Source organism: Ixodes scapularis, unplaced genomic scaffold, assembly GCF_016920785.2.
Source record: "Ixodes scapularis isolate PalLabHiFi unplaced genomic scaffold, ASM1692078v2 PGA_scaffold9__187_contigs__length_104089568, whole genome shotgun sequence".
Taxonomy (NCBI): Eukaryota; Metazoa; Arthropoda; class Arachnida; order Ixodida; family Ixodidae; genus Ixodes; species Ixodes scapularis.
This window is the reverse complement of record NW_024609884.1, coordinates 17,763,305-17,791,109: the sequence shown is the minus strand read 5'-3', so window position 1 is coordinate 17,791,109 and position 27,805 is coordinate 17,763,305. Positions and strand designations below refer to the sequence as shown.

Genomic DNA, 27,805 nt, shown 5'->3' with positions numbered 1-27,805 from the left:
CAATGATGACCGCCATATTACCATGAAGGCTAGAGGTAATATAACTCTACCAAAAAGATGGCTGACCGTGGCCACATTCCAGTGCATGGGTGGAACTGGGAAAACGTGATCCAGCAAATAATAATAGAGATCAGTGGTGCATGACTAAAAATAAACGAAGTATGTACTTTGAGCAAAATAACGTCTACTAAAGGGACATGAACCTTCATGTAAAACTGCAAGCCCATGACCTTTGCCCCACAAGCCTTATGCACAATAATGTCTAAGCATGATGCCATTGTCACACGGTCCTCAGCAATGTAGTGTAAATGTGCGATGCCTCAGAATTGGGAGAGTACTCTTGCAACAGAGACTGGCACATTAATGCACAAGCTCAAGACAAGACTCTCCTGAACCCACACCTGCCATGTGGATCTCCAATAGTAATTTGCAGGGGCACTAGGAATTTATTTTCAGATTACCTATTCATACATTTCCAGGTCGACAAAGACACTGGCCCTTTGCTTTCTCCCCAAAGGTACATCGAAGTACATCTATTAGGCTGACAAAGTTAAAAAAGAGCCACCCGGTGTTTGTTTACATGGGCTACTACGAACATGGAATGAGAGTGACAGAGCCAATCGCTTTTACTGATCCTCAAAGGTACATGCATCACAGAAAGAGAAAACGAAAATGACATCGTACTTAGGGTATAGGGTGAACTGCACCAGCATTGCGAGTAATGACTTTTTACACTCATGAGCAAGTGACAAAACAATGATGAACTCTACAGAGGAAAGAACGTGCGGATAGCCAGAAAGAAACTGGGGGATGTGTGAAAAACCGCCGTGGTCTTCTCTGTCGATACGGGCAAACTTGCTATCTTGAGTATGGCTTGCTGTTGTGAGAAGAGGTTAGCTTCTCCTTCGCTGAGGATGACATCTGCAAGCATTCAGAGTGGAAAAGTTTGTTTTAATAAGTGAAATCTAACTGCAGTTGAAGGGGTACTGCTCACTCAGAAAATACTTTTAATTGCCTTCATGGGGTCCCTATTAAAACGCCGAATTGTGAAAAGGCCAAACATCGAAACATCAAGAACATCAGACGCCCAAAAAATTTAAACGCCGAAAAATCAAAATGTTGAAATTTCAAAACGCTGAAAAGCAAAATGCCGAATAGTGTGAACATTTCTGGTCGCCCATTTTTGGGCGTTCAGGCATGTATCAGCTTATATGTGGTAACCGACACTGAATAATTTAATGGAATAAATGCAATTACCAAATCATCATATTCCGCCTTCTATTTAAGGTATATGATTTCAATTCTCAGCTGTTTCGATCGGCAAAATAGAAAGTAGATATTTCCTACATCCAGCCTAGGTCGGATTAAAATATGGCAATTAAGAGTTGGACAAAAACAGTCGACAGTCGACATTAGATGACAATGATCACCTTGTATAAAAATTTAATTCGAGGAGAGTTTTTCTTTGTGTCCGTCAAATTACTAATGAGCATTTTTACGGACCCGCCGAAAACTGGGTGAGCTTTTTTCTCTGGCGAGCTTTTCTCCGAAATTCGCAGCACCTACCAAGCAACGAAACCTAGAGCCAGCTTGTGAGACAGAAGAGAAAAGCGGACTGCCCACACGAGCCATCTATACTGCACAAGAGCTCAACATTGAAGGCAAGTTCCGGACTACCTTAGAGAGACGAGAGTTCCTGCTTTGGGGTTACACATGCGAAGATTGAGCTTGTCTCCTAATCTTTTTGACGGACAATGTCCTGAAGCAACTGAAAAACGCTACAATGTGGTTGATGGATGGAACATTTAAGACCGTGTCGTCGCTCTTCAAACAGATGTACACAACTCATGCCCTTGTCCATGGTCGCGTGCATCCTCTCGTCCACTGCCCCGTAACGAGATGAACCCAAGTACGGTACAAGGCCATCTTCAAATAAGCCCTTAATTCCCCCCGCCGACCTTGGACTCGCACTATATCCACGGATTGTGAGCAAAGACTTTGTATTGGCAGGAATCAACGTGGTTCGGTCACTTTTCCCATGATCGAACATGCATGGTTGCATGTTCCACCTGTGCCAGTCAATAAAGAGAAGAGTATAAAACTTAGGACTAACAGCACTCTACAAAGATAATGTCTATGGTTTCAGAGCCAAGGTGAGGCAGCTTGCTGCTCTATTGTTTCTGTACGTCAATTGAAGAAGTGCGAGATGTGCACGCATAGCTGAAACCACTCTTCCCACAAGATGCAACTGAGCTGTTGAAATGGTGGAAAGATAACTACGTCCTTGGAAACTCGCGCCGCAGTATTGGCCGCGTCGCAGGAGGTAACTCTACCGTGATCATCCGAAACCCGCCGACATTTCCGCCATCACTATGGAATGTAATCGCGCTTGCTGAGAACGGATATCCACGAGGCAATGACTTCGCTGAGGCATGGCACTGACAATGGGAGATGCTGGTATGCGGGCACCACGTAGGTGTCTTTTGGCTGATTACGAACAAGAAAAAAGAGAAAGCGGCCGTCGAAGACGATATCGAAGCAGCGATTGGGAGAAAACCTTGCCATCCTCGACACAAGCTGCAAACGATACGCGAAGACCGTTTGGCAGCCGCTTTGGGCAACCAGGAGAAAGGAGATGTCCTGGGCTTTCTGCGAGGAGATGCGCATAACAAATTTGGACTGCAATAAACAAGAAATTCCTATCCAATACGATAGAAACAGAAAATGTTTCTTCTGGTTTCTCAAGTGAACCAGGGGGGGTGGTATCGAACGTCATATTTGGTCAATTTCAATCATTGGTGCTGTATGCTTCAACTAATTAAATTTTCGTTGTTCTTTTTTATCTTTTTTTCGTTTTGCTTTTTTTTTTGCGTTTCGATATTGACCGTTTTGATAATTCGGCGATTTAATTTTAGGCCCTTCAATGTGCCTGTCAAAAATGCACTTCACCCAAAAATAAAATAGCCCATAAACTTGAGACTTTTTAGTGGCCTCTATTTCAAGGCCAATGTCACTTCCAAAGTAGCTTCTCATACAGTCACATTGCGGTTAGGCCAGATACTCTCTTTCGTGCTGTCAAAAGGCACGCGATCAACCAGTCCTTGTACAGCTCTGCCGGACTGCACCACTTGGCGTAAATACTGCATTCATTCTTTTCAGAGGAGAATGCACTGAATTACATGTGTCTCATCCAAGCAGTTTAAAGCAATATATTGCTTAAGATGAATGCAGTGTCCTTCTAATGTGGGGTCTGTTGTATTAGGAGGTTACATAATTGTTCTTTCTTGGACTGTTATGGAATTCTCAAAGCAACAATGAAGCTGTGCATCAGCACCCCTCCAAGTAAGGTGCACTAGATGGTCAGCATAAATCATAGATCCATGATCCTCGCACTTCAACCTTACAGGCTACAACTAAGCGCCAAACTTTGCTGCCCGAGTTGATGCTATCCATGTGAAAATTGGACCATGTTTTGCTGTAGTCACCGATTTCAAAAGCCTCCCGTTACCCCGTATCAAGGGGTGAAAAAAAAGACCTGTTGGTAAAAACACCAACCAACATTCCTTTCAGAGATCTATTAGAACACAAAAATATTGCGAGTTCACATGCTCAGATGAGAAACAGCCGAAGTTCAGTCAAAGAAAAAAAAACTTTCACATAACTTTGATACGAAACCATGTTTATATATTTAAAGGGAAAGTGAAGGGGTTCTGTATTTGAGCAAAAACACTTGAATAGTCTTCATTTAGCCTCCAGTATCACGGATATCAAGATTGTTTTTCAATTTGGTGCACGGAGGCTGCAGAAAATCATTCTCAAAGTACCGCTGAAGCCCCGCCTTCCCAGAGTGTTACGTCATAGAAAGAGTTCTAGGAATCACCGCCCTCGCGCATCTTCAACACCTATCAAAGCTATGCACGCGCACTCTTGCTATTTTCAAAAAGGTCAGCGAAAGACGTCACAACTGGTGTCAGTGCGGGGGAATATACCTGGCAAGCTTCAATTGCAAGCACTGTCCACATGAGTGACACGCGCTTGGCGGCCGAAAGATCCTTTAATGACTTAATGACTGGTCGGAGATATTTCGTGTTTTCTAGCGTTTAGTGACATCTTCGGGGAAAACAAACGTGATATTCTGTTTCACAGGATAAAAATACTTTAGAATTCATCTCGAACTTGTTTTTTTCAAGAACCTCTTCAGCTTCCCTTTAAATTCATGTTCAGCATGCTTTCATGGATAGTTTTATGGCCTTGTGATATAATCTCATAGGATCAGAATGAGTTGTTACAAAAAATAATTAAAACAGATAGTACTATAAAAGCAAGATATATTATCTCAAAAGAAACTTAAAGAGCAACTCTACTTCATTTTTGTTTTTAAAAAACAATGCAGTCCTTTTCAGTATCACCTAGGAACACCACAAGTCAAATGTTACAACGGAGTTCTGTTTAAATGTTTCTTAAACAGTCCGGCAAACTTTGCAACTCGGCGAAATCGGCTGACTCGAGCGGGCAAATTGAGGCGCAATCAACAGCGCAGTCAAGGCTACGGCGTGGGCGAAGTCAACACCGAGCTTAACGTCATCAACATTTCCCCTTTTGCTTGTTTTTACTTCTCCGGGCAAGCGTAATGGAAGACGTCAGCAACGTTTCCTCCCGGCGCTCAGCGGTGTCCACGTGATTGGCGTAACGTGCTTGCGCAGAACGCTTCTTGGGAGTCGTCCAGCTGCCCCGCCGTGGTCCCGCCATCATTGTCTCACCGTTTGTGATTGTTTATCGGAGTTTCGTCCACACTACGGACACTATGTGTGCAGACTTCTGCCGCAGTTGTGCAGACGTCGTCAATGTCGTTGACACCAAATCGTGAAGAGTGCAATGGAGACGACACTTGTGCCTGGCACACGCCTGCCCCAATCCCGCCCGTCGTTGCGTAGAGGATCACGTGACATCTCGCACCACGTGATAGCCATGCTCTTGGGGGCCCGAGGCCTGTGTTGCCAGTCAGAGCTGAAGTTTCGGTTTCGATTTTTGATTGTGTTTAAAATTAGATTTAAAAATATATATCCCATTTCTTGCGAAGCAAATGACGTGGTGTCTTTTATTAGGCTTTTTAACGTGAAATCACTCATTATCCTGAAATCTTCGGAATTGAGCGGAGTTGCCCCCTTATAGCTGAACGCCGCTTCCTGTGTTCCCCACATCAGCATTTTTTCTCAGCCATCCACTGATAACACCCAAAGAACGCTACCTTATGTACAAAGCTAATTTTGACAACAAATTCCACCGTAATCACTGGTAGACCGGAATGCAATTGAAAGAAGTAGCAAAGGAATGCGGTCTGCCTATTACTTTGAATTTTGCTTGGGGACATGAAAACAGGTGGTTCCCACCAAATGGAATTGCGTGGGAACGGGTGGTTCCCACGCAATTCCATTTGGGTCATTTCGTATTTCTGGGAATACCGTACTTACTCAAGTGATAGCCACACTATTTATGAACAAGGCCCTTGTGTCTACTTTCCCGCAAACACATATACAGCCAATCATCGTGTTGATAACACAGTTAATAACTCGATCGAGAACACGATTCTCCAAACAAATGCAATCTTCAGAGATGGTATCCTTGCGCCAAGACGTTATCTGTCCTGTAAACCACTGGAATCATGCAGTCGACTGCGGCGATTGGTAATCCGCGTGCTCTGCGGAAAAGAGAACCCTCAGGTTTTCTTCATAAACAGTGCGGCTATTACTCGAGTAAATACGGTACTGCAGACTGCAACCTCCTAACAATTCCAACTAGCAATTTCTAGTCACTTCATTATATGATTAGCATGTCAAATTCGGCTTGCTAAGATTTTTGCACCATCCGAGATAGATTTTGACAAAATTTTCTTTAGTGCCATGCTAAAAGACACCCCAAGGACAAGAAGTTTGGCTCACCTTATAAGATGATCTTTCAGACTTGTCCCTGTCCGACTTGTCATATTTGTCCCTGTCTGACTTGTCCGATTTCTCATGCCTGTCTGACTTGTCCCGATCTGATTTGTCATGTCTGTCCGATTTGTCTTTGTCAGATCTGTCTCTCTCAGACTTCTCATACTTGTCCGATCTGTCCCGGTCAGACTTCTCATACTTGTCCGATCTGTCTCGGTCAGACTTTTCATTCTTGTCCACCCTGTCCCGGTCCGACTTGTCGCGATCGCTCTTGTCTCGGTCCGACTTGTCACGATCAGACTTGTCACGGTCGGACTTGTCATGGTCAGATTTGTCGCGGTCAGACTTGTCGCGATCGGACTTGTCGCGTTCAGACTTGTCGCGGTCGGACTTGTCACGGTCGGACTTGTCACGGTCGGACTTGTCGCGGTCGGACTTGTCGCGGTCAGACTTGTCGCGGTCAGACTTGTCGCGGTCAGATTTGTTCCGGTCAGACTTGTCGCGATCAGACTTGTCACGGTCGGACTTGTCACGGTCGGACTTGTCGCGGTCAGACTTGTCGCGGTCAGACTTGCTGCGATCACTCTTGTCACGGTCGGATCTATCACGGTCAGACCTGTCACGATCGGACTTGTCACGGTCGGACCTGTCACGGTCACTCTTGTCGCGGTCGGATCTGTCACGATCAGACTTGCTGCGATCTGACTTGCTACGGTCCGACTTATCCCGATCAGACCTGTCACGAGACCTGTCCCGAGACTTGTTGCGAGATCTGTCACGAGACCTGTCACGGGATTTGTCGCGGGACTTGTTGCGAGACCTGTTGCGGGACCGGTCACGAGACCGGTCACGAGATGATCTGTCCCGGGACCTGTCGCGAGACCTGTCGCGAGACTTGTCACGAGACTTGTCACGCCTGTCTTTATCATATTTGTCAGACTTGTCCTTGTCATACTTGTCAGACTTGTCCACTCTTTCTGGCGTTTCTGGCATTTCTTCCTCCATTGGTTCCTCTTCCTCTTCCTCGGGTTGGGGCGGACACTCAGATTCTGGCCTCCAGATGCATACATTACCATCTTCTGCCCCAGTCACCACAAAGTACTGCAATGAAGCAACGACAAAATGTCAATATGCGACAACGTTCCCCCTACTTCAACAGACCATGAGTGGATGCATGCAAAGCACAGACCTTGGTCGGATTAAGTATGACCACCTCAGCAATATTTGCTTTAGCTCGGAAACACTGGAATTATGATGGAAATACTCCCCTCGGAAACGTCAAGGAAGTTACTTTAATTTTCTTAGCCTATAAGCGTAGAGTACGGAGGTGTTTTCGCTGTCAATTCAGGAAGGTTCTTAAAAGCCGACCTACAAAAAGTTTTTTTAAAAATCCTCCTTGCTACCTTTCCCATTTCTCCCTTTCCCACTGCTATCTTGACGGTTGGTGGACAACTTTTGTTGCTGCCTCTTGGGACTGGATTAGCCGGGATAAGATCCTTTGCTTCCGTAACCTTGTGATCCCCACGACTGCGTCAACAAGTTTTGTGTAAGAGAAATAAGAAAATAGTCCGCTCATACTCTTGAAATAATGCAGCGAACAGCCCCAAGAGGCAGCCATCCGGCTGGCAATGGGAGGGAGAAATGTGAAGGGCGGCGAGAAGGATTTTCCTACTTTGCGGAAAAAAACTTTTTGTAGGTCGGGCTTTAAGCTAGTGTATGGCATCACCTAACTTCAGTCCGCAAGACGATTACCAATTTGATAAAAACAGGGAAGTCTGATGGGCAGACCTTTGTCAATGTAGCCACCCTGGGGAGGTCCTTGTGACCCTTCCAAAGGACGGAGATCAGCTCCGGCTTGTCCTCGGTCACATTCCAAAGCAGGCCCAGGCCCCTGGAACATATAACATCCCGTTTGTTTGTCGACTCATATCTACGACAGAAACCCTTCAATACACTAGGGCCACCAAAACAGTGTTTAGATGCAGTTTATAACTAGGATTCCGTGTTTCCAGTGAATACCAATAAACCCCGTGAATTACCTGGCCCGAGCCCGTTTTATCAAAAAAAAAAAAATAACCGTCTTTAAATTGAGGAAAAAAAAAAAAAAAAAGCTTTATGGGGAGGCGATTTGTCTAGAGCTTTATCTCAAGTTGACCCAGAACACAGCATGCACTGAACTGTCCCCAAGACTGCCTCTTTCTACAAGAACCATGTTTGTTGTCCCATTTCGTACTCTTATGGGATATTTTCAAAGTCTTTGTGTCTCGCACATATTGCCTGGAGGTTTAGAAATTCCATGCCTGTGTCCTACTTTCCGCAACGTAATCCCCAATAAATGCAGATTCTTTTGTTCGAGACCGACTGACATAAAAAAATACTGAATCTGTAGAGAAAAAAAAAAATAATAAACTCGGGGAAAACATTCTTGAATGCAAGGAGAAATAAACCCCGAAAACACGGAACCCCACTTATTACTGCTCTTGGGTTAACATAGGCTTCCGTCAAAAGTTGGAAGGCATCTAACAGAACAAATTCGCTCCCCTAACACAATCAACTAAGGAAAAGGGACGTCTATACTTCGTGTCACTAGTTGTGTGCAGTGCAGGGGAAGGCAACACCAGGCGAAGAGAAAAATAATGAGCACTAGGAAGGCGAGACGGGAGAGAAGGGAAATAGAGGGCGAGGAGAGAAAAGAAGAGCAGTAGGAATGTGAGAGAGGACGTATCTCTCCTCCTCCCCAGCCGTCCTAGAGCTTGCCCTTCCTCCATTCGCTTGGCATTACCTTCGCATGTACTGCATGCAACTAGTGACACGGGAGTATAGGTGTTGAACTGAGGGGTTTGTAGCACTGCACCGCATTACCTAACAAGATGCACACACATCATTTTGGTACTACAGTCAAAACTCAATCATACAAAGTCAAGGGGAGCTGTAAATTACTTCATTAGATCAGAAACTTCGTAAAATCGAGAAAGTAATTTTTCGGACATTTCGTTCGGTAAACACAGTCTTAACGCAGTGGCATCATGAGAACTACCATGGTATTCATTTTACATGCCCACGCGCTGAAATTTTAAACGATGCACGGAAAAGTTTGCGAAGGGATCGCATTGCGAAAGGGTCACACTGGCGTCCTTTGATTTCAAGATTGTCAAAAGCGAACCACCATATATTTGTGAAGCAATCAATTCCAGAGGCTAGAAGTGTTAAAAACAATAGCAAGGTGAATCAAAATAAACACCCTTAAAGGCCAAAGGTCAAAAAGAAACTTTACCTAGAGGATCCAGTACAAGTATACATCTTCTCCTCAAACATGAGGTTGTCAACAATGTGGTCGATCTGCACATGTTCCTGAGAAGACAAAAAAAAAGGAAGATATCATAACCACAATTAAATGGCACCATTCTTCAAGGACACTCAGATCAACATAAAAACGCAGCAGGCTCTCTACTCAATTCAGACAGATCAAACTCACAGTGAATGTGGAGCTCAAATCTGCACGGGTGATCAACTTCCGCGGTGTCACCTAAAAAAGAAAGAGGTTGAGATCACATGCGAGAAATAGCAAAAAAGCTAGGCCGGCAACAAAAGGCTCGAGGTACACCTAAGCACTTCTTACGAGTTGTGAATACGAAAGCCAAGCACGCCGCTCTTCCACTCCCTTCTTTCGTCTGCAGCGTACTGGCGTCGACAATCGAGCGCGCGCGCTGTCCTCGGCGCGCTGACCTTAGGCGTGGAGCGGCTGCCTCGTGGACACGCAGCGCCAAGGGGTGGCGGTCATTAAAACTGACGTGCAGCGGCCAATGGGAGCCTCGTCCACGCGTGCCAGCCAATGGGACTGCAGCCGAAATCTATCAGCTTTACTCCGCTCCTTGGGATCGGGGGAAGTAGGTGCCGTTTGGCTAGGCTTTTCGCGTGGTTTCATAGCTGGGAGCTGGCTTCACTTGAAGGAAGGGTGCGTTTGCCGCGGCTTCAAAGCTGATGATGTCGGCTCGCTCCATGGTACAGTTAATGCTTTTGCATAAATAAAAATGTGACCCCATTTCATAACATGTCAGCCTTTCTTCCCACCCATGTGCCCAATTACAGCAGGCCGCCAACAGCCGTAAAAGGTAAATACAGTCGACTTCCAATAATTTGACCTAGACGAGACACGCAAAATCGGTTCAAATTATCTGAAATCCCCCATAAAGGGTGCGTGCGTGCGAAATTTGGATGAAATTTTACCTTCATTTACTGGAAATGAGCTGTGATGGTAGTCTGCACTTTCTTTTGGAAGCGGGCAGTGTACAGACGATCTTGCAAGATCGAGATACGCTCTAAAGCGAAAAACCGCTTTGCAAGGCAAGATAAGCACCACCTGGGCCACAGTGCAGGTCGTCATGGCGAAGGGATAATGCAACTAGCCTAGAGGAACACTGAGACCGATAGACATTGCAACGACCACCAGAAAGACAAAAAGAATGCGAAGAAATGAGAGGAGCTACATGTTTTGGCAGCAATCTTGGTGCCCCACTAATAGAGCAGATGAGTGTTGGGAACGCAGGCCTAAGGCGAGAGAAAGGCGAGATGGTGAGAGCCACTACAAGAAGCTGGGGGTAGTGTACAAGTCTACTGGTGTTGCGGTCAATGGAATGTGCATGTTCATTGTTAAAGCCATGGGCAACGCAAAACATTGCCTGGCATGCACGTCACGCATGCTGCACTCCACCAATCCCAAATGCTGCAAAAATTCTATAATAAAAAAACAGGAAACAGTTTCAATTCGATCAGACTGACAGTTGGCACATCGGACGCAGTCAGTCACGCTTGTAATCTGTACGCCGCCGATTCTCTCTAGATTGAATTAATTAATATTTGATGTTTCAGCAAGAAAATAGTTGACTTTTTTCTTTAGTAAAATGTATGGACCATTGCCGGGACCACCGAACAGGTTCAAATGAAGTGGAATTGAATTAATGGAAGTCTACTGTATATCACCACCTTTTGACTAGCTAGCCTGTGCTGCAACACAAAAAGTTTTCTTGTTTCATAGAAAGTGCCGAATAATATTGTAGCTCACCTCATCGGGGCTCCAAATCTGCACTACTTCATCGGTGGTGATGCAGGAAATCAGCTCCTCTCCAGAACGCTGCCTCACCCACTGCATTTTATTCTGCACACAAAAAGCAGAAAAAACAGACAGACCAACCCAACAAGTCAGTCACCAACTGCAGCCAAAAGGCAGACATTAAGCTTTAGATAAGTCTAACTGTCTACAGGAACCAAACAAACCACAAACTGCAACAATGCAAATGTGGATGGTCCTCTTGCATGCCTAATGGGAGCTTTGGTTACACAAACACAACAACTGAGCCACAAGTCAAAGTGAACTCAGTTGGTAGATGCGCAATTTTGGTATTTTGATAAAGAACTGAAGATGCACAAGATCTCTTAAAAAAATCCCGAGTGATCAACATGCAGATCAAAATATTTATTTAAAAAAAGGGAAGTGAACAGGGACACCACCGTTAAAGCCAGTATTAGGGTAACGAAAGAAGAGACTTGAGAGAGCTTGAGGCAGGCACGTCGCCAGGGGGGGGGGGGGGCCCATAGGGCCCAGCCCCCCCCCCCCCTCCGAAATTTTCCATTTTGTTGGGGCATGCTGTTCCCCTCCTCCTCATACAGCATTTTGCCATTGGTGTGCACACTCCCCCCCCTTCCCTTCCCTTCCCCATTCCCCCCCCCCCCCCCCCCCCCCCCACCCCCCAAATCAAAATTCTGGTTACATGCCTGGTTTGAGGATGCTTAGAGACCCAGCAGATTGTGTTTTTGGGTTGAAAAGGTATTCCTGCATCATCCTTTGCTGGACTACTTCTATAGGTTGCAATTATTGACCCTGCACGCCCTCCAGCAGTCGGTGCACTGGCCTTCACACACACACACAGCCATACGGTAACTAAAAGAATCATAAAAATCAAACTGGCTACTGCCGCTGAACATTATTGCCCTACAGCATGGGTTCTCAATCTGGTTTCCTGGGAACCGAGGGGTGTCCAAGAGTATCCCAAAGGTTCCCCCAAGGTCCAAAATTTTTTCAGCCATACCTGCCCCTAAACAAAGTGTTCTTTCAGTCTAAAGGCCAACCCACAGCATCGTCTTCTGCCAGGCAGAAAACCGGTACACAGTTTCCTTTCTCCATTCCCTCTCACACTCCTCCCCTCCCCACAGGAGCGGGACTCTGAGCAAAGTCACCTAGAGGGAAGGCCATGGTCATGTGTGTACACAACATTGTCACTCGGCCTACCTTGTAGTTACGACTCAGCAGATAGAGCCAGCTTTTTTTTTCAAGTATGTTTCTGCCCAACTCCTCTACTTTCCTATAATTTTGGCTTCATTCTGGAAAAAGCTATCGCAAGTTGAAATTATTTTGTTGATGACTTACCAATCAGAAATTTTATAGTTGACATTCTTCAGAAATATCAGTTTGTTGCATTCTCTAGCTTATGAGGTATTCTACCTTTAAAGCACTACAATCCAAGTAAGAATCCATTGATACTGAGTTGTTTTGTCACCAAAAGAATGAATTCTGAGAAATCAGAAAACGTTTTTCAAAACATGCTCGTAAACAGCTTGGGTATGAAACTCTGAATCAATGTAACTACCAAAAAAAGACCGGGGGAACGCTTAACCCACTTTCACTGAAAACTGAGTTAATCTAGACGTGAGCGCTTCCTGAGTGCAGTAAATAGAGAACATTTTTTGTGTGACTTGTACGATAATAAGAAGAAATGTTCTAAAAATGCACTTTTTTATTATAATTTTTGTCTTTCCAGGCTAGGGTCTCTCCCCTTAACCCTGAAACACCAAAACTATTCAGAAATCATGTAAAAAACATTTTCTTACTATAAAGTGCTGCTCTCAGTGTCCCAAGAAAGATAGCCACATCGGTGATTGTGATGAGAACGCCATTTCGTAAATTGAGGTATGTCGCAAAATCGCAGCAACAGGCCACAGAATAACTAATTTTTCTATTATACAGCTGCATAGAGTTTAATTTTCTCTCAAAAATAAATGTGAAAAAATAAAAAATAAATAAAAATTTTGACATAAAACAAGAGTGTGTTCTTTATCTGCTAAAAACAAACGAGCAAAGAGCTCAAAGCATCGAGGGTCGAGCTTTAGGATTGGGGAAATTTGTGAAAAGCAGATGCCTGTTCAAGCAAGAATGAACATTGCTACACTTTATGACGGTCTGCCCCTTTGCAACCCTGTATCTTCCACTGCTGTCTTGCAACATTCACTACAGGTCAGTGTCCTGTATTGTTCACGTGGACGTCTTCGTTCATGGGCCGGCAAAATTCCTTTATTTTGAGATGAGATTAGTAAGAGCTTGAGGGTCGCCCCCGCGTAACTCATCTTCCATTAAAATTTGTTTAGAAGTTACCAACCATTAAAATTTGTTTAGAAGTTACCAAGATTGTTTTCGAAGTCATTCAAAACTCAACGTGCACGTCACTAATGCCGAATGTTACGAATTCGCGACAAAGCGAGCGTAGCAATTTTATTTGTCAGGAAGCTCCAAATTTACATAAAATGCAGTGCACAAAACTAGTTAGGACTGCAGATATATATTTTAGAATTTTAAAACAACAACTCATTTTCTGTTTCACAGATTAAACGGCTGAAACTCTGCAGATCATGTGCTCAATATTGCTGTCCGCCGGCGACAGCTGATTCTGACCCAAAGTATATTATGCTGCCAAGAGCTGGAGCGAGGCATCTCCTGCACATTGGGGTGTATGTCGCGAGATTTTGCGACAGTCGGCATCGGTCACTTAAATGCAGTTAACTGTTTATACCAGTGGCTCTCTAACAGCGGTCAGCGGACCCTTTGGAGTCCCTGAAGGTCTCGTTAGGGTACCCGAAGCCTCCGAATGTCAATCAAGCGAGCAATAAACCTTTTTTTATTGATTCTGGATATCCCCCAAAGCTAAATAGACCAAACCATGTGTGCCAAGTGACTACAGTTCGTTGCAACTCGAGAAGTTAGGGTGAGGGAAAGGAAGGCAGGGGAGGAAGCAGACGGAACGCTAAAGAGAGAAGGTTTCTTCCTCTCTTCTCCAGCGTTCTGTCTGCTTTCTCCTCCCCGGCCCGTCTTACCCTCGCCCTGTACCTTCTTGAGTTGCAACGAACTATAGGGTTGATTATTTTCTGTTTCAGAGTTTCAAAGTCGTTTCAAAACCGACTTTTGTTATAGCAATAGTCCAATTTCCCCTCTCCCCACACTGTGGATCCCCCATCCCTTCTGCCGATCCAGAAAGGGTCCCCAAAACATAAGGGGCTGAGAACCACAGGTTTATTCAATGCATATAACTGATATGTCGCGAATTGGCTACAGTCGTACAAAGAGGGTTCAAGCACAGTTTTAGAAGACCTGTGTCATCCGCTGAAGCATGACTATTCTCCAAACATTCCCTAGTACTATCTACATTATTTTACAATGTTTGTAGGCTTCTGCACTACTTTACTGCATCAGTGTTTAGACAAAGAAGGGTGCCTCGGCTATCATTCAAGAAACTGGGGTTGCTTGAGATTTGAAAGTTTAAGAAGCACTGCGGGCCTAGAGCTAGAGAAACGAGAAGGGACCCGACCTCCTTTCCGTCTCAAGGCAATGATGCCGGACTAACCCACTTCCGAGTAATGACCGGAAACAAAGTGACCCCGGTACCAAACCAGAGTAGTGCACACACTGAGGGAGGTCCACTCACAATTGCACACTCGCAGTTGAGCGTGGCCTGAAGAGCGTCGTCCTCATCTGTCTGGCTTATGTCGAACAGGTTGACCAAGCCATCCAGGCCAGCAGAGGCCATCAGGTTCGGCTTCGACGGGTGGAACTTGATCTGATGCCCAGGAAAAGGGGGTTTGTAACCTGCACACGGGCCGCCTTCTGTACGGGCCCAACACTCGGGCACCCGCCCCACCCCGGTCACTTCCTGTCCCGTTGGCACATGCTGCCCCATCGCGATCACCACAACAAAATTTCTCGGCGACAAAAGTGCAACACACATCCTGTTCGGCTCCCCTTAAAGTTGGATTACGGTTTCGAGACGTTGCAGAAGAAGTGACGGATCCGTGCAAAGTAATTTGAAATAACTCCGGTTGCCAGTCAAACTGCGATACAAAAATGTTGAAAGAAAAAGTTCTGTTAGAATTTCACTACCGTAAAATATCGGGGAAGAGCCCAATCAAACTTTGGAGATAATCGCAAAAACAAAATGGGGGATGGGCGCCTGTCCTGTCATCAATTTTACATATAAATGTACTGCGAGTATTTTCTCAGACCTTACAAATTTGGTAATGGGCGCTTAATGTGGAATCGGCGGATGCTCGGTATTCTATGATAACCAGTTCAAACATCTTAAAAGAAGAAAGACTCGCTGGCAAATATCCCGAATGTTTTTTTTATACATATTTTACTGGTTGGCTACAACGGGAAAAGTAATAAAGCGTGACTTCGTCTCAGTGAAACATGAGGATGAATGCCCAGTTTCCAAAAATGCATCTTTCATATGCAAATGCAAAAAAGCTTGTTAAAGAGAAGCTGTAGCACTTTTAAAAAGAAAAGAAGTTAGGGGCTGCCTCCTACAGTTTCTTGTCACCTGAATTTAGTTATCACGTTGAAATTGGGCAGGATATGAACTCAAACGTATTTACTGATTGGGAGGTTACAAAAAAAAAAACAGGCTGTTCAACATCCAGTATAGGAACACAACTGAATGTGAACTCAAGCTGCCATACAGAGCTCATATGCAAACAATATGAGTGGTATGTTAAGATGAGAGGGGAGACAGCTAGCAGAGGCAGACTGGTGCTTTTAACTTATCAGCAGCATTAACATAATTTAGAAAAGCCTGCCTTCCTAAAAAGTTTTTGTGATTAAAAAAAAATTCTAGCACTGCAGAAAAATGTTTAGGAGCATGCACACCTATATGTACTCACCTTAACATGGAGAATCAACAAAAGCTACAAGAGCGAGTTCCTTGTGTATGATGGCGCATCGGCTGCATGAGCGCTCATGCAGAAGGATGCTAGTCAAAGCCATAGGCTTATGCCTGTAGCCTTACAGTTAGTCCATGTTAAGGTGAGACGAAGCACAACCTTCCATGCTCCTATTCTCCATGACCAATTCCACAAAGCAACCAACCTTGAAACAATGAAGGTGCACATCCTCTACTAATCTGTACACCTGGGTATGTGCAGTTTAGTAGAGGATTAAAAGGAGCACATCTGGGCACACTTTTCCTAGGCTTATCTTTCACAAACTCGCTATCCTTGACACCACCTCAATCACCATTTCCTACCTGCGTGATGTCATCATTGTGAGAATCCCAGTAACCACCCAGGATCTTGTTACTTCGAAAATCCCTGCAAAGAATGCCAGCCAAGTTATTTCTCATAGCATACAGACTTACACAAACACCTCAGGTTTATATACTGTCATCATTCTTAACTAACCCGAAATTTCCTGGACTGTTGAAATGTGACTTTTCGGTACCTATAACACAAATAAAATGCAACAACTCCAGAAAAAAGCTACCTAGCTAAAAAGATGACATTAGAGAGTCTTAGTAGACCATTCCAATACGTCCGATAACGGTATTTGGTAACGGTGTGATGCCTGCACAAAGGCATCGGCGAAGTATCGGGTATCGTAATTGGAGTCATCGGAATTATCTTGCACCTCTTCTCAGTGAACAACATTGCAGATTGTAACATGGCTTCAAAACAGGCATTATTAACTATTAAATGACATAAAAATAAAGCTCCTATAAAGTTTACTTTGAGTGCAAGTTGGCCATATAAAAAAAAACGACGGAACGCAGGTTGGGGTGGACATAGTGACAGAAAAGTTTGCAAGCAAAGCAAGACCCATGAAGCACTCACCAGAAGAGCAGGTAGGCATTGTCGTCATAGAGGTCAGTGCCAGCACAAAGGAACTGTTCATTGCAGTTGAAGTCGAAGCACGAGAGGGGCTTCACTTTGCCGTCAGTGTTGGCTGGGAGACAAAAGTCGGTCAACAACCTGCTCATCCTTCGAAGATCACGAGGAAATGCAACTAGGTAGCACAGACTGAAGCTGACCTGAAGCACACTATAGCCCAAGACATGTGAATTTCAGTGTTGTTGATTTTAATTTTATTTATTCTTCCAATTCTACATTACTTTTCCGATTTCTGTCTAGAAAGTATATTTTTTTATAAACCTGTAGCTATAGGAAAGGTTTTTTTTTTCTTCTGTGATATGGACAGTGCCTCTATTCAACTCAAAATATTTTTCTTGTCTTTTTATGAGCACTGGGCAATCAATATAGTAGTAGCCTATAACGAACGGTGGTGTTTAGGGCAGCACTGTGATGGCCACATGCGGTTATACAAAGCTGAGAAGCTTTGTATAGCTTGAGCTAACCAATCAGTCAAATGTGAGCGTTAAGTTTCAGAGCACTGCACCACTTCATGCAATCACGAAACTCTGGTTGCAACACTTGAACCTCATCATGGGCTCAGACAAAAAATATGAAAATGCCTTCACAGACTGAGTTGTCGTGGGTTTCGGAAAATGAAATTAATCCAAACCTCTTCTTCAAAGTACCGCACTCAACACAAAAAAAAACTTGATCACAAAGGAGAACACAAATTTAACCAACAAGGCAAGCCCAAACACTACCCGTTAAACCCTAACCTAGCATAACAAAGGGCAATACTGAAGAAAAGCTGGCAACTCTAAGAGAGTGCATTACAAAGTCTCACGATCACTATCGGCAGAAACTGAGGTAATCACATTATAATAAAAACTGAATGTACTTTTTTTTCTAGTCATTTTAGTTTTTGTTACACAACAGAACCGCCCTAGCAACCAACAGCACCCCCTGGCACAGGCTCTCTCGGTGTCCGAGGCCTGTGTCAGGGTAGGGAGGAAAGAAAACCTCACCAACAAACTTGGAGACAGGGTGTCGAATGTTGCGAAGGTCCCAAACACGCACGCTGCCATCCCTGCACGAGTTGTACACCAGGTTCGGGTTCGAGATGCTAAACCGCACTCCCGTCACCTCCTTCATCTTGTCTGTGGAGGGTCCCAAGCAGAGTCAAGGGCCAGTCCCCTGCAACCCCCCTCCCGAGCCCCCCCCACCCAGCGCCCCTTGCACCCCGCTCTCCTCCCTCTACGCAGGGAGCAGGCGCAACCAAACTCCGCTCCGGCATCAGCGGGAGGGGGGCAATCGACCGCCTCTGTCCTGCACCAAAGTTCCCAAGGGTCACCTTCAGGTGGGCGAACCACCAGCTGGGCAGATGGCGCAGGGCACCGTCTCACAAACCCCACACCATGCCAGGGAAAAGCGTCGCACACTGCCGCACAGACCAAATGAGAATGTGCTGTACAAGTCCATAGTGTGGACCTACCCAAAGAGTGTTTGCGAGAGATTTGGCGTGCAGTAAAAACGACTGCCCTGGCTCTTGGCTGGGTTTGAGAAACGGGCTCTTCAAGTCAAGAGCTACCTGCAAGAACAATGCGGATGCTTCTACCGAAGGGTATACATTTATTTAGTCACTTGTCTGTTGTTTTTTTTTCAGTTTAATATTGATTGATTATGCATGTGCATCATTGTAGCAGGTGGCCGTACAATAGAACGCCCATTACCTTCGTCAAAGGAGGGCACCAAATACTGCACAACATGCTAGACCAAAGTTTAAGCTCCATGCCTCCCAACATCTCACACGCAACTTTCAAGATGAAGTGTAGTACTTGATGTGTAAAAATTCCTGGTTTAGAAGCAACACTGAGCAAGGTGTTGCCGAAGTCTAAAGACTTCTCAAGCTTTTGGCAACGCATACACTGCAGCTGCTCTGTGTAGTATTAGTAAAGTTAGACCCGAGCACAAAATGACAGAAGCAGCAATTGTGGACTGGCACGTTTGTCATCCTCACATGCATTAAAAACTTTGAAGATCACTTAGCTAAATGACACTTCTATAAAAGTGGCCGCAGCTTGCACGTTCACACTACACAAGGCTGACCTAGTAGAAATTAAAATATCTAGCTTCAATTATACACAGGAGTGATAATTCAGAATGCCACCAGCTTAACCACATAAAAAGAAAGACTTCACTTTAAACTTTCATTACACTTTGCAATGTCCAGACTAAAATCACTGTAGGAACACAATGCACTGGCCCTCCGACACACTCAATCATCCACCGTTTTCCACTTCAGCTCACTGTTCACTGATAATAGCAAAATCACGAGAACTACTAGGACATGAGGCGTAAAGAGTTTAAAATAACTTGAAATATAAATTTGGTATATTTCTTGTGTCTCCTTTCACCTAGCATATCTTGAACCTTGAGCGACAATGAAATTCAGACTTTTGATATCCTCCAAGTTTTGGGGAAAATGCGGACCTTCATATGATCTTTTAGAAAAGAAAGAAAGAAATGTAACTGACAAGAGATCATTAGCATGTTTAAATTGCAAATCAAAATATACCTATGTTTTTAAAAAAAAATTATGAATTGCTGCAAAACCAACAAAGATTTATTCTTATATACAACACAAAAAGGAACTGTCTGCATTCCAGCTAAACACACAGGCCATGCAAGTCTAGTGCGTCAGCCGATTTGCAAGTATCAGATATAAAACACAAGCAATACAGATTTGTGCAACAGAGAAAACATTACTTCAAGCTGCAAGACAAAATACTTCATAAAGTCTCAAAACTTTTACCATGATGACTGATTGCTTTGAACAAGAAGGTTAATCAAGGAAACAAGGAAAATTGTTAGAAGATGCTTTACATCAGTCCTTTTTTTTTTTTTTTTTTAATGACTACCTCACAAGCCAAGCACATAACAAGCTCTGGTATAACTTTGTATAGTGAGAAGAATCAACTCTGAGGCAGGTACAGCTCACATCCCTGTAATTTATGTACAAGTGTGCAACATGCTCACACAATGTGCACATCAGACAATGATTAGCCAGTAACGTACCCTGAAGGATCCCCTTCTGCATCAGGTATTCATCATAAAGGTAGATGCTGTTGTCAGAGGAGGCTGCGGCGATCTTGCTGTTCGTAATGGACTGGCTGCATAATTAGAAACCAAATGTGAGCAAGACCGGTTTAGGTGATCAGTTTCTGGAATTCCCTAGGATGAGCCTTGAGAAGCTTGTCCTTTTCAAACATAGAAAGGGCTCCTCTAACAAGTGGCACCCTCATCTAAGTTTGCAGATTCCACACACAGGAATACTTAGACCGAATACGAATGAAGTGCCTCGCACCAATGCAGTGACCCTCCACCTGTCAATAGGCACACAACTCCTAGCAAAGAAACTGGAAACGAATTATTAGTAACAGTATAACCAACTAACACAACACACCTACTTAACCAGATCAGCTGACACCATCTTTCAACAAAAACTCGTTTGTCTCTCCAAACAGATACCAACATATATATGAAGGGCCTACCATATTGATTTACACTTCATTTGTTTGCTGCAGATACTGGACACTTCAGGGTCGGTAGTTATGTCCACCTTCACAAAACTCTGCCGGGAGCCGAATGCACTTGCATCACTGGTGCGGCAGCCTTTTCAAGCCTTGCCAAAATCATGTTTTGGAAGTGCTTTGCCAAACACTAAAAGCTAAAAGCAGCCCAACAGCTGCTTTTAGCTCATCAATGATCACAAAACGACATTCTTGCAGTGGTTTTCCATGGCCCCAAGCAAGTAATAATCACTGGGGGCTAGGTCACGCCACCATACACACCATGTCCAAACACCAATGGGTCGTACGACGCGTCAGAAAGACGGCTGAACCCGACTAGGCGCCAGCCAGTCATCCTCACAAGCATCAGTCATCCTTTCATGTAGATGCATGCAACACCATGATTGACCGGCGCCTGGTAAGGTTCAGACATCTTTTCAGAGCATCATACGACCAGTCCTGGCCCCCAGTGATTATTGTCTGTTTGGAATCATGAAAACAACCCCAGCGTGGTCAGTGATGAGCTGGAAGCTGCTGTCCAGGCATGGGTGTGATGCACTTCCTAAAAGCGGCTCTGGCAGGGCATGAAAAGGCTATCACCGGTGGTGCAAGTTCATACAGCTCTAGAAGGAGGCTAACGTTGACATTTCGGCTAGTTGGTATTTCATGTAGTTAAACGTGAGCGCGTTGGTTTTGATGACTTGTTACAGAAAGAAAAACAGAAAGGACGGACAAGGACGGACATGACGGACAAGGACGAAAGATGTCCGTCCTTGTCCGTCCTTTCTGTTTTTCTTTCTGTAACAAGTCATGGTATTTCATGGTTATAAATTAAAAAGCAGAGCAAAGACACGGTCAAGGATGAGAAGGTAGACAAACAACAGTGCTGCGGGAGGAATATGTCTAGAAGGTGGGCACATCTACCGACCTTCAAGTGGCTGGAATCTGCAGCAAAAAAAACAAAAAAAAAGGAAGTGTAAATCAATTTGCGACTCCAGCAAAACGGGCGCCACCAAGCGGGAAAACCGGGTACCAGCCGAAACAGGTCGCTTTGCGCCTCTTCACGTCTCTTGCGGCTTTCGCCGACATGTGTTGTTGGCGCGGTGGCGAACAATGTAATTTGATGAAGGTCCGAATATTTCTCAAGTTTGCCTGAGTGTTTATTAGTGTGGTGAAGCCTCAGAAGATTGTTTCCTTCCATCATGTGTTTCAAAGCCTGTTTACTCCACAACACACGGTAGCGTGCTTTCGGTTTCTTCGATGGGGAGGAATCACGAAAAAAAGCTTTTGATTGCTTGTCGGTCTCGAATCACATTCAAAGTGACGACTACTTGGTAACTGATAAGTGGTTTCTTTATAAGGATGTAGAACAGTGGACTGAGGACGACAAACGAGGTGTTTCACTGGAGGGAACACCAATGTTGCAGTCAAGTGAATTGGAAGACTCGACAGCTGCTTTTCTTGAGTTTAGTTGCGTTCAACTAGCTTGAAGATTGAGCCACCCACGCCGGTCGGTGCGTTGGCTATTCATCTTGGCTGCTTTTCACCGAAAAAGCCTCTGGACCACACCGAAGGAGTTGGGCTGATTTTGCAATTACTTGATTCCGGAAAACCTGCTCGCTGCATACGATTAATGAGGGAAATTGTCTGCTTTCATAAGGTGGGGGACGCATCTTGCCAAGTTAGATGCTGTCACAACATTATGATCTATCACGCCTCCAATAATTATACCCCCGTCGAAGCCACCATCAATATACGTCTACATTGCTCAGGTTGTCCGGCCACAAAAAAATACTCGATTTCTCCGTTCAAGATTCGAAGTCAAGTTCAATGCCCAGAAAGGTTCCGCGTGAATCTCTGATGAAGACTCTCTTCAGCTTGTACGCATTTGTCTCCGTGCTGCCGGCTAAATCCATTTGGCTGAGTTTAAGTAGTATCTCTCTGTCCGTCAAATATACTTTTAGTCAGCAACTCACCTATAATACCTAGCCAACTAAACTAATATCTCAACCCGAAGAATATACTAATATCGCTTTAGTGGGACATAGTAAGAAATATAATACATAACCCGCATATTCAACAAAATGACTTCTCGATTGCTACTAAAACCTGAAATGAAATACGACTATCAGGTGCTTAGTGGGGCGCCAGTGGGTTAACATGCCCCTTGGCTCAAGAAGTGCTTGCTTAATTTTCGTAATTTTCCTCCAGCCTGTCTTGTTGACCGGATAGACGACTGGAACTGTTTCTTAAATGCGGATACATACAAAAGCTCGATTTCGCGGACAGATAAGTCGCATGGTCGAGACATGTGAGTTAGCTGTAAATTACTCTCGGTGGAACAATCTTGTAGTCATCGCCGCTTTCCTTAGCTGATCGAAACTGGTTGGAGTCTATTACCGTCTCTCCGGAGCCCATAGTTTCGATTTTGAACGAAATCTCTGAAACAAAAGTTTGACATGAAAAGAACATAAAGCGCTGGGAAAACAAAACTATGCTCTGCAAGTTTATGTGCACCGGCTACACTTAACCGTCGCAGTTCAAATACCTATAAAGTAGGGCATTAAACAAAAGAAAATCTGTTAAATTGAACGCGCCACCCGTTCAGGCGGCCCGGTCCGGCCCGGCCGAGCCGACGCGACCTGTTCTCAGCCGCCATGTTTGTTTGGTGGTGGGTGCCCCTATAGGTCGCTGGAGTCCCCAATATGGTGCATCCCTCGTATATATGTTGCATTAGTGCCGTTTCTCCTTGAATCATTGTAAGGACTACATATCAAGTGATTTGCATTAATTTCAGCCTTCTTTTGTCGGCTTCTAATAATAGGTACCACAGACGAACACCAAAAGAAAAATTCAGAACATGAGACAGAACTATGCGCATGCCTTGCACACCACAAGCATGTAACACAGATGACAAAACCTCCCATCTAAACAATACAATAAAAAAAAAAAACACATTGCACCCAAAATGTTTTGCAAACCAACTGATCCAGACTGAGTGCATCTGAATCACAGTGAGTGTATTTACAAACAATTTCCACAGCGCGATTCCTTCTTTTGTTGCATGGATGTGTTTTTTTTCTTAATCTTTTATGATTGTCTGTTTGCGCCTCTGCCAAAAAAACAGGGGTGGTCCTGATCAAATCAAAGTGTTAGCTTTTTGCCTGCACAAAAGTGCAACTGTTAAATATAACACGCCAGCAGCCGCCAAAGAAATAACTTGCTGGTGTGACATGGCAATCCCATGCCACTGTTTCTTGTGGATGCTCCACTCCCAGTTTTTGCGCCAACGGCTTTGACCAGTTTCAGCCACCATTTGCGCATCCAATTTAACAGTTGTGTGCACTGTACACATATATACAGAGAAAATAAACTGAATTTGAATTACAGAGGATCCAAGCGAATCCAGTGTTAACAGACACTACTGTCACCCAAGACAAGCAGAACTTCAGCCTGTCCACAGTAACAAATAAGCAGATAAAATCACACAAAGAGAAGTAGCACAGCCTATACGGACAGAGACTGAGGACGAGGAGGAGACGAGTGTGTGTGGGGACGTCAGAACACCGAGCTCTGGTTGGAATGATAAGTGGGAAGAACTAAAGCTAGCCGCCTTTGTCTTCACTGCACTCGTTGAACATATTCAAATTTGAAAGCTAAACGCCAGATGCTGGAGTTCTGCATTCCAATGCATTCGACGAGTGCAGTCAAGAAAAAGGCAGCTAGCTTTAGGTCTACCCACTATTCATTCCAGCAAGAGCTAAAATGAATCTCCTCTCTCCCTTAACTCCTACCTGCATAAATAATGAAAAAAAAAAAAAAAAATGTCAGTTTTTACAAGCTTTACATTTACACCAAAGTTTAAAAAAAAAAATGGTAAAGCAGTTTCCAAGCTAGCTTGATACCTAACAAGGGTGTGCCAGAAAACAAATATTGAGGAGCGACACATATCATTACGTAATAACTAACGCAGGGAACCGGCTTTTTGCAACAGATCATTTAGAAAGGCAGCAGCAGTTTATAAACGCCACGAGCTATGCTTAATAAGGAGTGCCATAAACATGATCGTACAATTCCAGATACCCAAAACGAATGGTTTTCTTGGTGCCTTACTGACCGCAAGCAAGCGCTGCGTGATCTCTTCGAAACAACCAACCTGCGATCATCAGAACCGGAAACCCTAGCCTACAATGCTGCTGTCACAATCCACGCCAACGTATCAAGTGCGCCGGATATTGGAATTCCGTGCACAAAACACGAAGAAAAAGGCAAGGCCCGAGATCGCGTTCGGTACGAATCCACCATTTTCAGAACTCGCCGGTTCGCGAGGTTTTGGGAACAAGATCGCGAACGCAGGCACGAGCCTCTCGCTTAAAGCTTAGCGTGGTCGCTCGCGAGTTTGTGGACAAAAGCTCTCGGACCATGAATTCCGAAAATCGTGGACTGAAACGATTTGAAGAGAAACTGCACATCGCCTGCATCGAAACATTCGGCGTCCCACTGCAATCTCGAAATCGCGTTCCACTACTATTTTGTGATAGCACAGCGCGATCGAATGGGATACTCGAAAAATTAGAGCTGTTCTCTTGCTCTCTCTAGTTTTGTAGCAAGGGATGAGCGCGCACCACACGACAACAAGACTGCTACAAAACGCGAACATAAAAAGAACGATGCAGAAAATTACCTAAGTCCCACGACGTAGCTCGTATCTTTGGGTAGGTGCTTGGTTGCAAAGACCCCCAGTTTCTTGGTGGCTAACGCTTTCAGATCCTTCATGGGCATCGCCTTGAGCGGCGGGGCCAAAGAATTCTTCGACGACATTTTCTCGGGTCGCTGCACGTTCAACGCAGGGCTCAAGCTCTGAAACTCAACTGGACGCCACAAAACGACACACCGTCGCCTTTATGCCTAACTGCACCAAAATGAATGGCGCGCAAGGCGGCAAGCGGCAACCACATTTTCCACCAGCCTCAAGATTACTTTTTATCGCTGTCCCAATATATTTTCCAAGCTATTCAAAACTTAGGGGGTTAGTGAATCGCTAAAGCACTTCAATTTCATGTTCGATTTGGAACGAAATGCTGTATTCTCGTATAACCGCCTTTTTGGTAGAACGCCGCCGGCCACCACCGCTACTGCGACACACGTGCTGATCGTACTACGCATATGAGCTCTCGCCATGTCTTATAGAGCAGGATAGTGGCTACTGATCAACAGTAATCAGTCGAAATCATGTTTACGTACACATTAACTACATAATCTTCGAAAGAATACGCACCCGAACGTCTTCGCTACTCACACGTCCATCGCATGACAACGGAAATTGATGGATAGGACCGACCGGAAGCAGAGTGGATGGAGGTGAAAATCAAAAAATTATTTTTTGTAATAATAAAATATTGTATGCTCGCTTGCGCTACCTATTTTCTGTGGTATAAAACACGGTCTGTCGCCTGGAAGTTGGAACTTGTGTGGTTCTGAATGCAGGCGATAGATGTCTCAGCGGTTTCAATCATGCGAAAAGTACTAATCCCACTGGTATTGTTTTGTTTTCAATTTTTATTTTATGCTGTCTTATATTGATATTTTTAAAAAAAAGTATTTTTGTTAAAAAAAGTCACACCTATATTAGAGCGCGCGCTGACGACATTGGTGTTTTTTTTTTTTTATGTCGAGCCATTACAATCCAATCCAATCTCTTTCTGTGTCGACTATTTTCGTGTTTCGGTTCCGCGATGGCGAGCGCATGTGATCGTGAGATGCCTTCGCCATATCGCTTTCAAAAAAAAATTTTTTAAGAAGAATGCCTTTAAGGAGCCAAGCACACCATGTTATTCTCAATGTTCTCAACGCACCGTCAGTATTTTCACCTGTACGCACCAAGCGAGAGAGGCCTCCCGCCACACCGAGTTTGCTCGATTCGTTTCACCACCAAGCACTCCGGCAAATCCTGCACAGTTTCTTCCGGCACAACGAATGTCCGACGTCGAGTTTGGGCAGGAGCGACAACGACGATCATGTGACGCATTGTGCGTTTAAGAAACACCGAGGCCGTTTGATTTAGATGCTATATAGACCTACCCCAGGCAAAGTAACTTTGCCCAAGTCTCCATTTGTAATACCGATCGATGCGAGCGGTAGCATGTAGCCCGTCAAACACAGGTGGTTTTGGGATCTCCAAAGCTGAGTGCATTGCCAAGCTACCTTCGCCGCAAACTCGTCACTTCCATCGATAACCCCGCTGCGTTACTGCACAGTGGTACGTCGCCGATGTTCCCGTCATAGAATCGTATAAATATGGTAGAGTAAAAAACACCTGGAGGCTGGAATACGCCTGAACTACTGTACCTGAACCGCCTGAACCGCGAATTTTCGATTATCAAACTCAATATTTTCGGCACTTGGAGCAATATAACACGTGGTTTCTATCTGACTCATTATTGGACCTGGCGGCCCGTAGCTTCGACGCTTAGACGGGGTGGGGTCTTTTCAACGAGATAGAGGGGCTTAGGGCTCATTCACACTGGAAGCGGATCCGCGTTCGCAAAGCGGTTGCGAACGCGGTTGTATAAGGATTCAGTACAATTGCACGCGCACACGATGACATCAAATGCGCGTGCAATTGCACTGGATCTTTATACAACCGCTTTCGCAACCGCTTCGCGAACGCGGATCCGCTTCCAGTGTGAATGGGGGGTTAGAGTGATAAACCGGAAGTTTGGAAGTGGCACCCCCAACGAGGTAGGGTCATTCATTTGGAGTCAGGCAACGAGGTGCAGTCGTATTATTTTTTATTCAAATTTGTATATTTCATAGCGCATGTTCCAAGAAGAACAATTTTTTTTTTATTTTAATGTCTTGACCGTCTTTCACCTTATGATGTACCGCTGAAAAGGCTACAAGCGCGAGCTTCTTGCTCTTGGGCAGATGTCGACGGCACAAGATCTCCTGTCAAAGCTATGAGCTCGCGCTTCTAGCCTTCGCTGCGGTACAACATAAGGTGAAACGGAGTATAGTTTCCGAGAAAAAAAAAATTCAAAGAAGCAGGAAAGAACGACGAGGTTTCGTCGATTGTCGTGTGTGGCGTTTTTTAATCACTCTCAATCTCAAAGTATTCAAAGGAGAGCTTCTATATTTTTTTTTTATTATTGTGATATGTATGCAAGTAAGTAAAAGGACATTATAGCTACTATTTATTATTCGTGACTTCAATCTTTGTAAAAATCCCCTAACATGCCTCCGCGAACAACTGTGACGTAAACTGTAATTTTCTTCTTTTTTTTTTTTTTTTTTTGGAGGGGGGGGGGGGGGGGGGGGGAAGGGTCGATTATGTTTAGTATTGCAGATGTTTAGTATTGC

The 27,805-nt window shown here is 44.5% G+C and overlaps 1 protein-coding gene across 3 annotated transcripts; it reads right to left on the bottom strand.

Annotated features, from left to right (window-relative positions):
* Nucleotides 1–608: 608 nt before the first annotated feature.
* Nucleotides 609–25,892, bottom strand: LOC115331158 (protein starmaker). 3 transcript variants are annotated; one of them, XM_029993233.4, is made up of 13 exons: nucleotides 25,725–25,892; nucleotides 25,131–25,317; nucleotides 19,953–20,047; nucleotides 17,903–18,034; nucleotides 16,860–16,971; nucleotides 16,277–16,340; nucleotides 14,684–14,815; nucleotides 10,996–11,088; nucleotides 9,409–9,459; nucleotides 9,208–9,284; nucleotides 7,722–7,824; nucleotides 5,940–7,034; nucleotides 609–921 (listed from the first exon to the last, which is right to left on the bottom strand). In XM_029993233.4, the coding sequence occupies exons 2-13, from the start codon at nucleotides 25,265–25,267 to the stop codon at nucleotides 859–861; spliced, it is 2,154 nt and encodes a 717-aa protein (XP_029849093.1). In that variant the 5' UTR covers nucleotides 25,268–25,317; nucleotides 25,725–25,892; the 3' UTR covers nucleotides 609–858. The 3 variants fall into 3 exon arrangements, with proteins under 3 accessions (XP_029849093.1, XP_029849094.1, XP_042143461.1); XM_029993234.4 differs by having other exon boundaries at nucleotides 25,131–25,279; nucleotides 25,725–25,875; XM_042287527.1 differs by lacking the exon at nucleotides 25,725–25,892 and having other exon boundaries at nucleotides 19,953–21,114; nucleotides 21,269–25,317.
* Nucleotides 25,893–27,805: the final 1,913 nt, after the last annotated feature.

What these genes read in the sequence shown, in the direction of transcription:
- LOC115331158 (XM_029993233.4), bottom strand. Translation starts at nt 25,267, where the DNA reads ATGTCGTCGAAGAATTCTTTGGCCCCGCCGCTCAAGGCGATGCCCATG. An exon ending in ATTTGAGCTCCACATTCACT is followed by an intron (nt 9,285 to 9,408) that starts GTGAGTTTGATC and finishes TTGTCTTCTCAG; the next exon opens with GAACATGTGCAGATCGACCA. An exon ending in ACTTGTACTGGATCCTCTAG is followed by an intron (nt 7,825 to 9,207) that starts GTAAAGTTTCTT and finishes TATATGTTCCAG; the next exon opens with GGGCCTGGGCCTGCTTTGGA.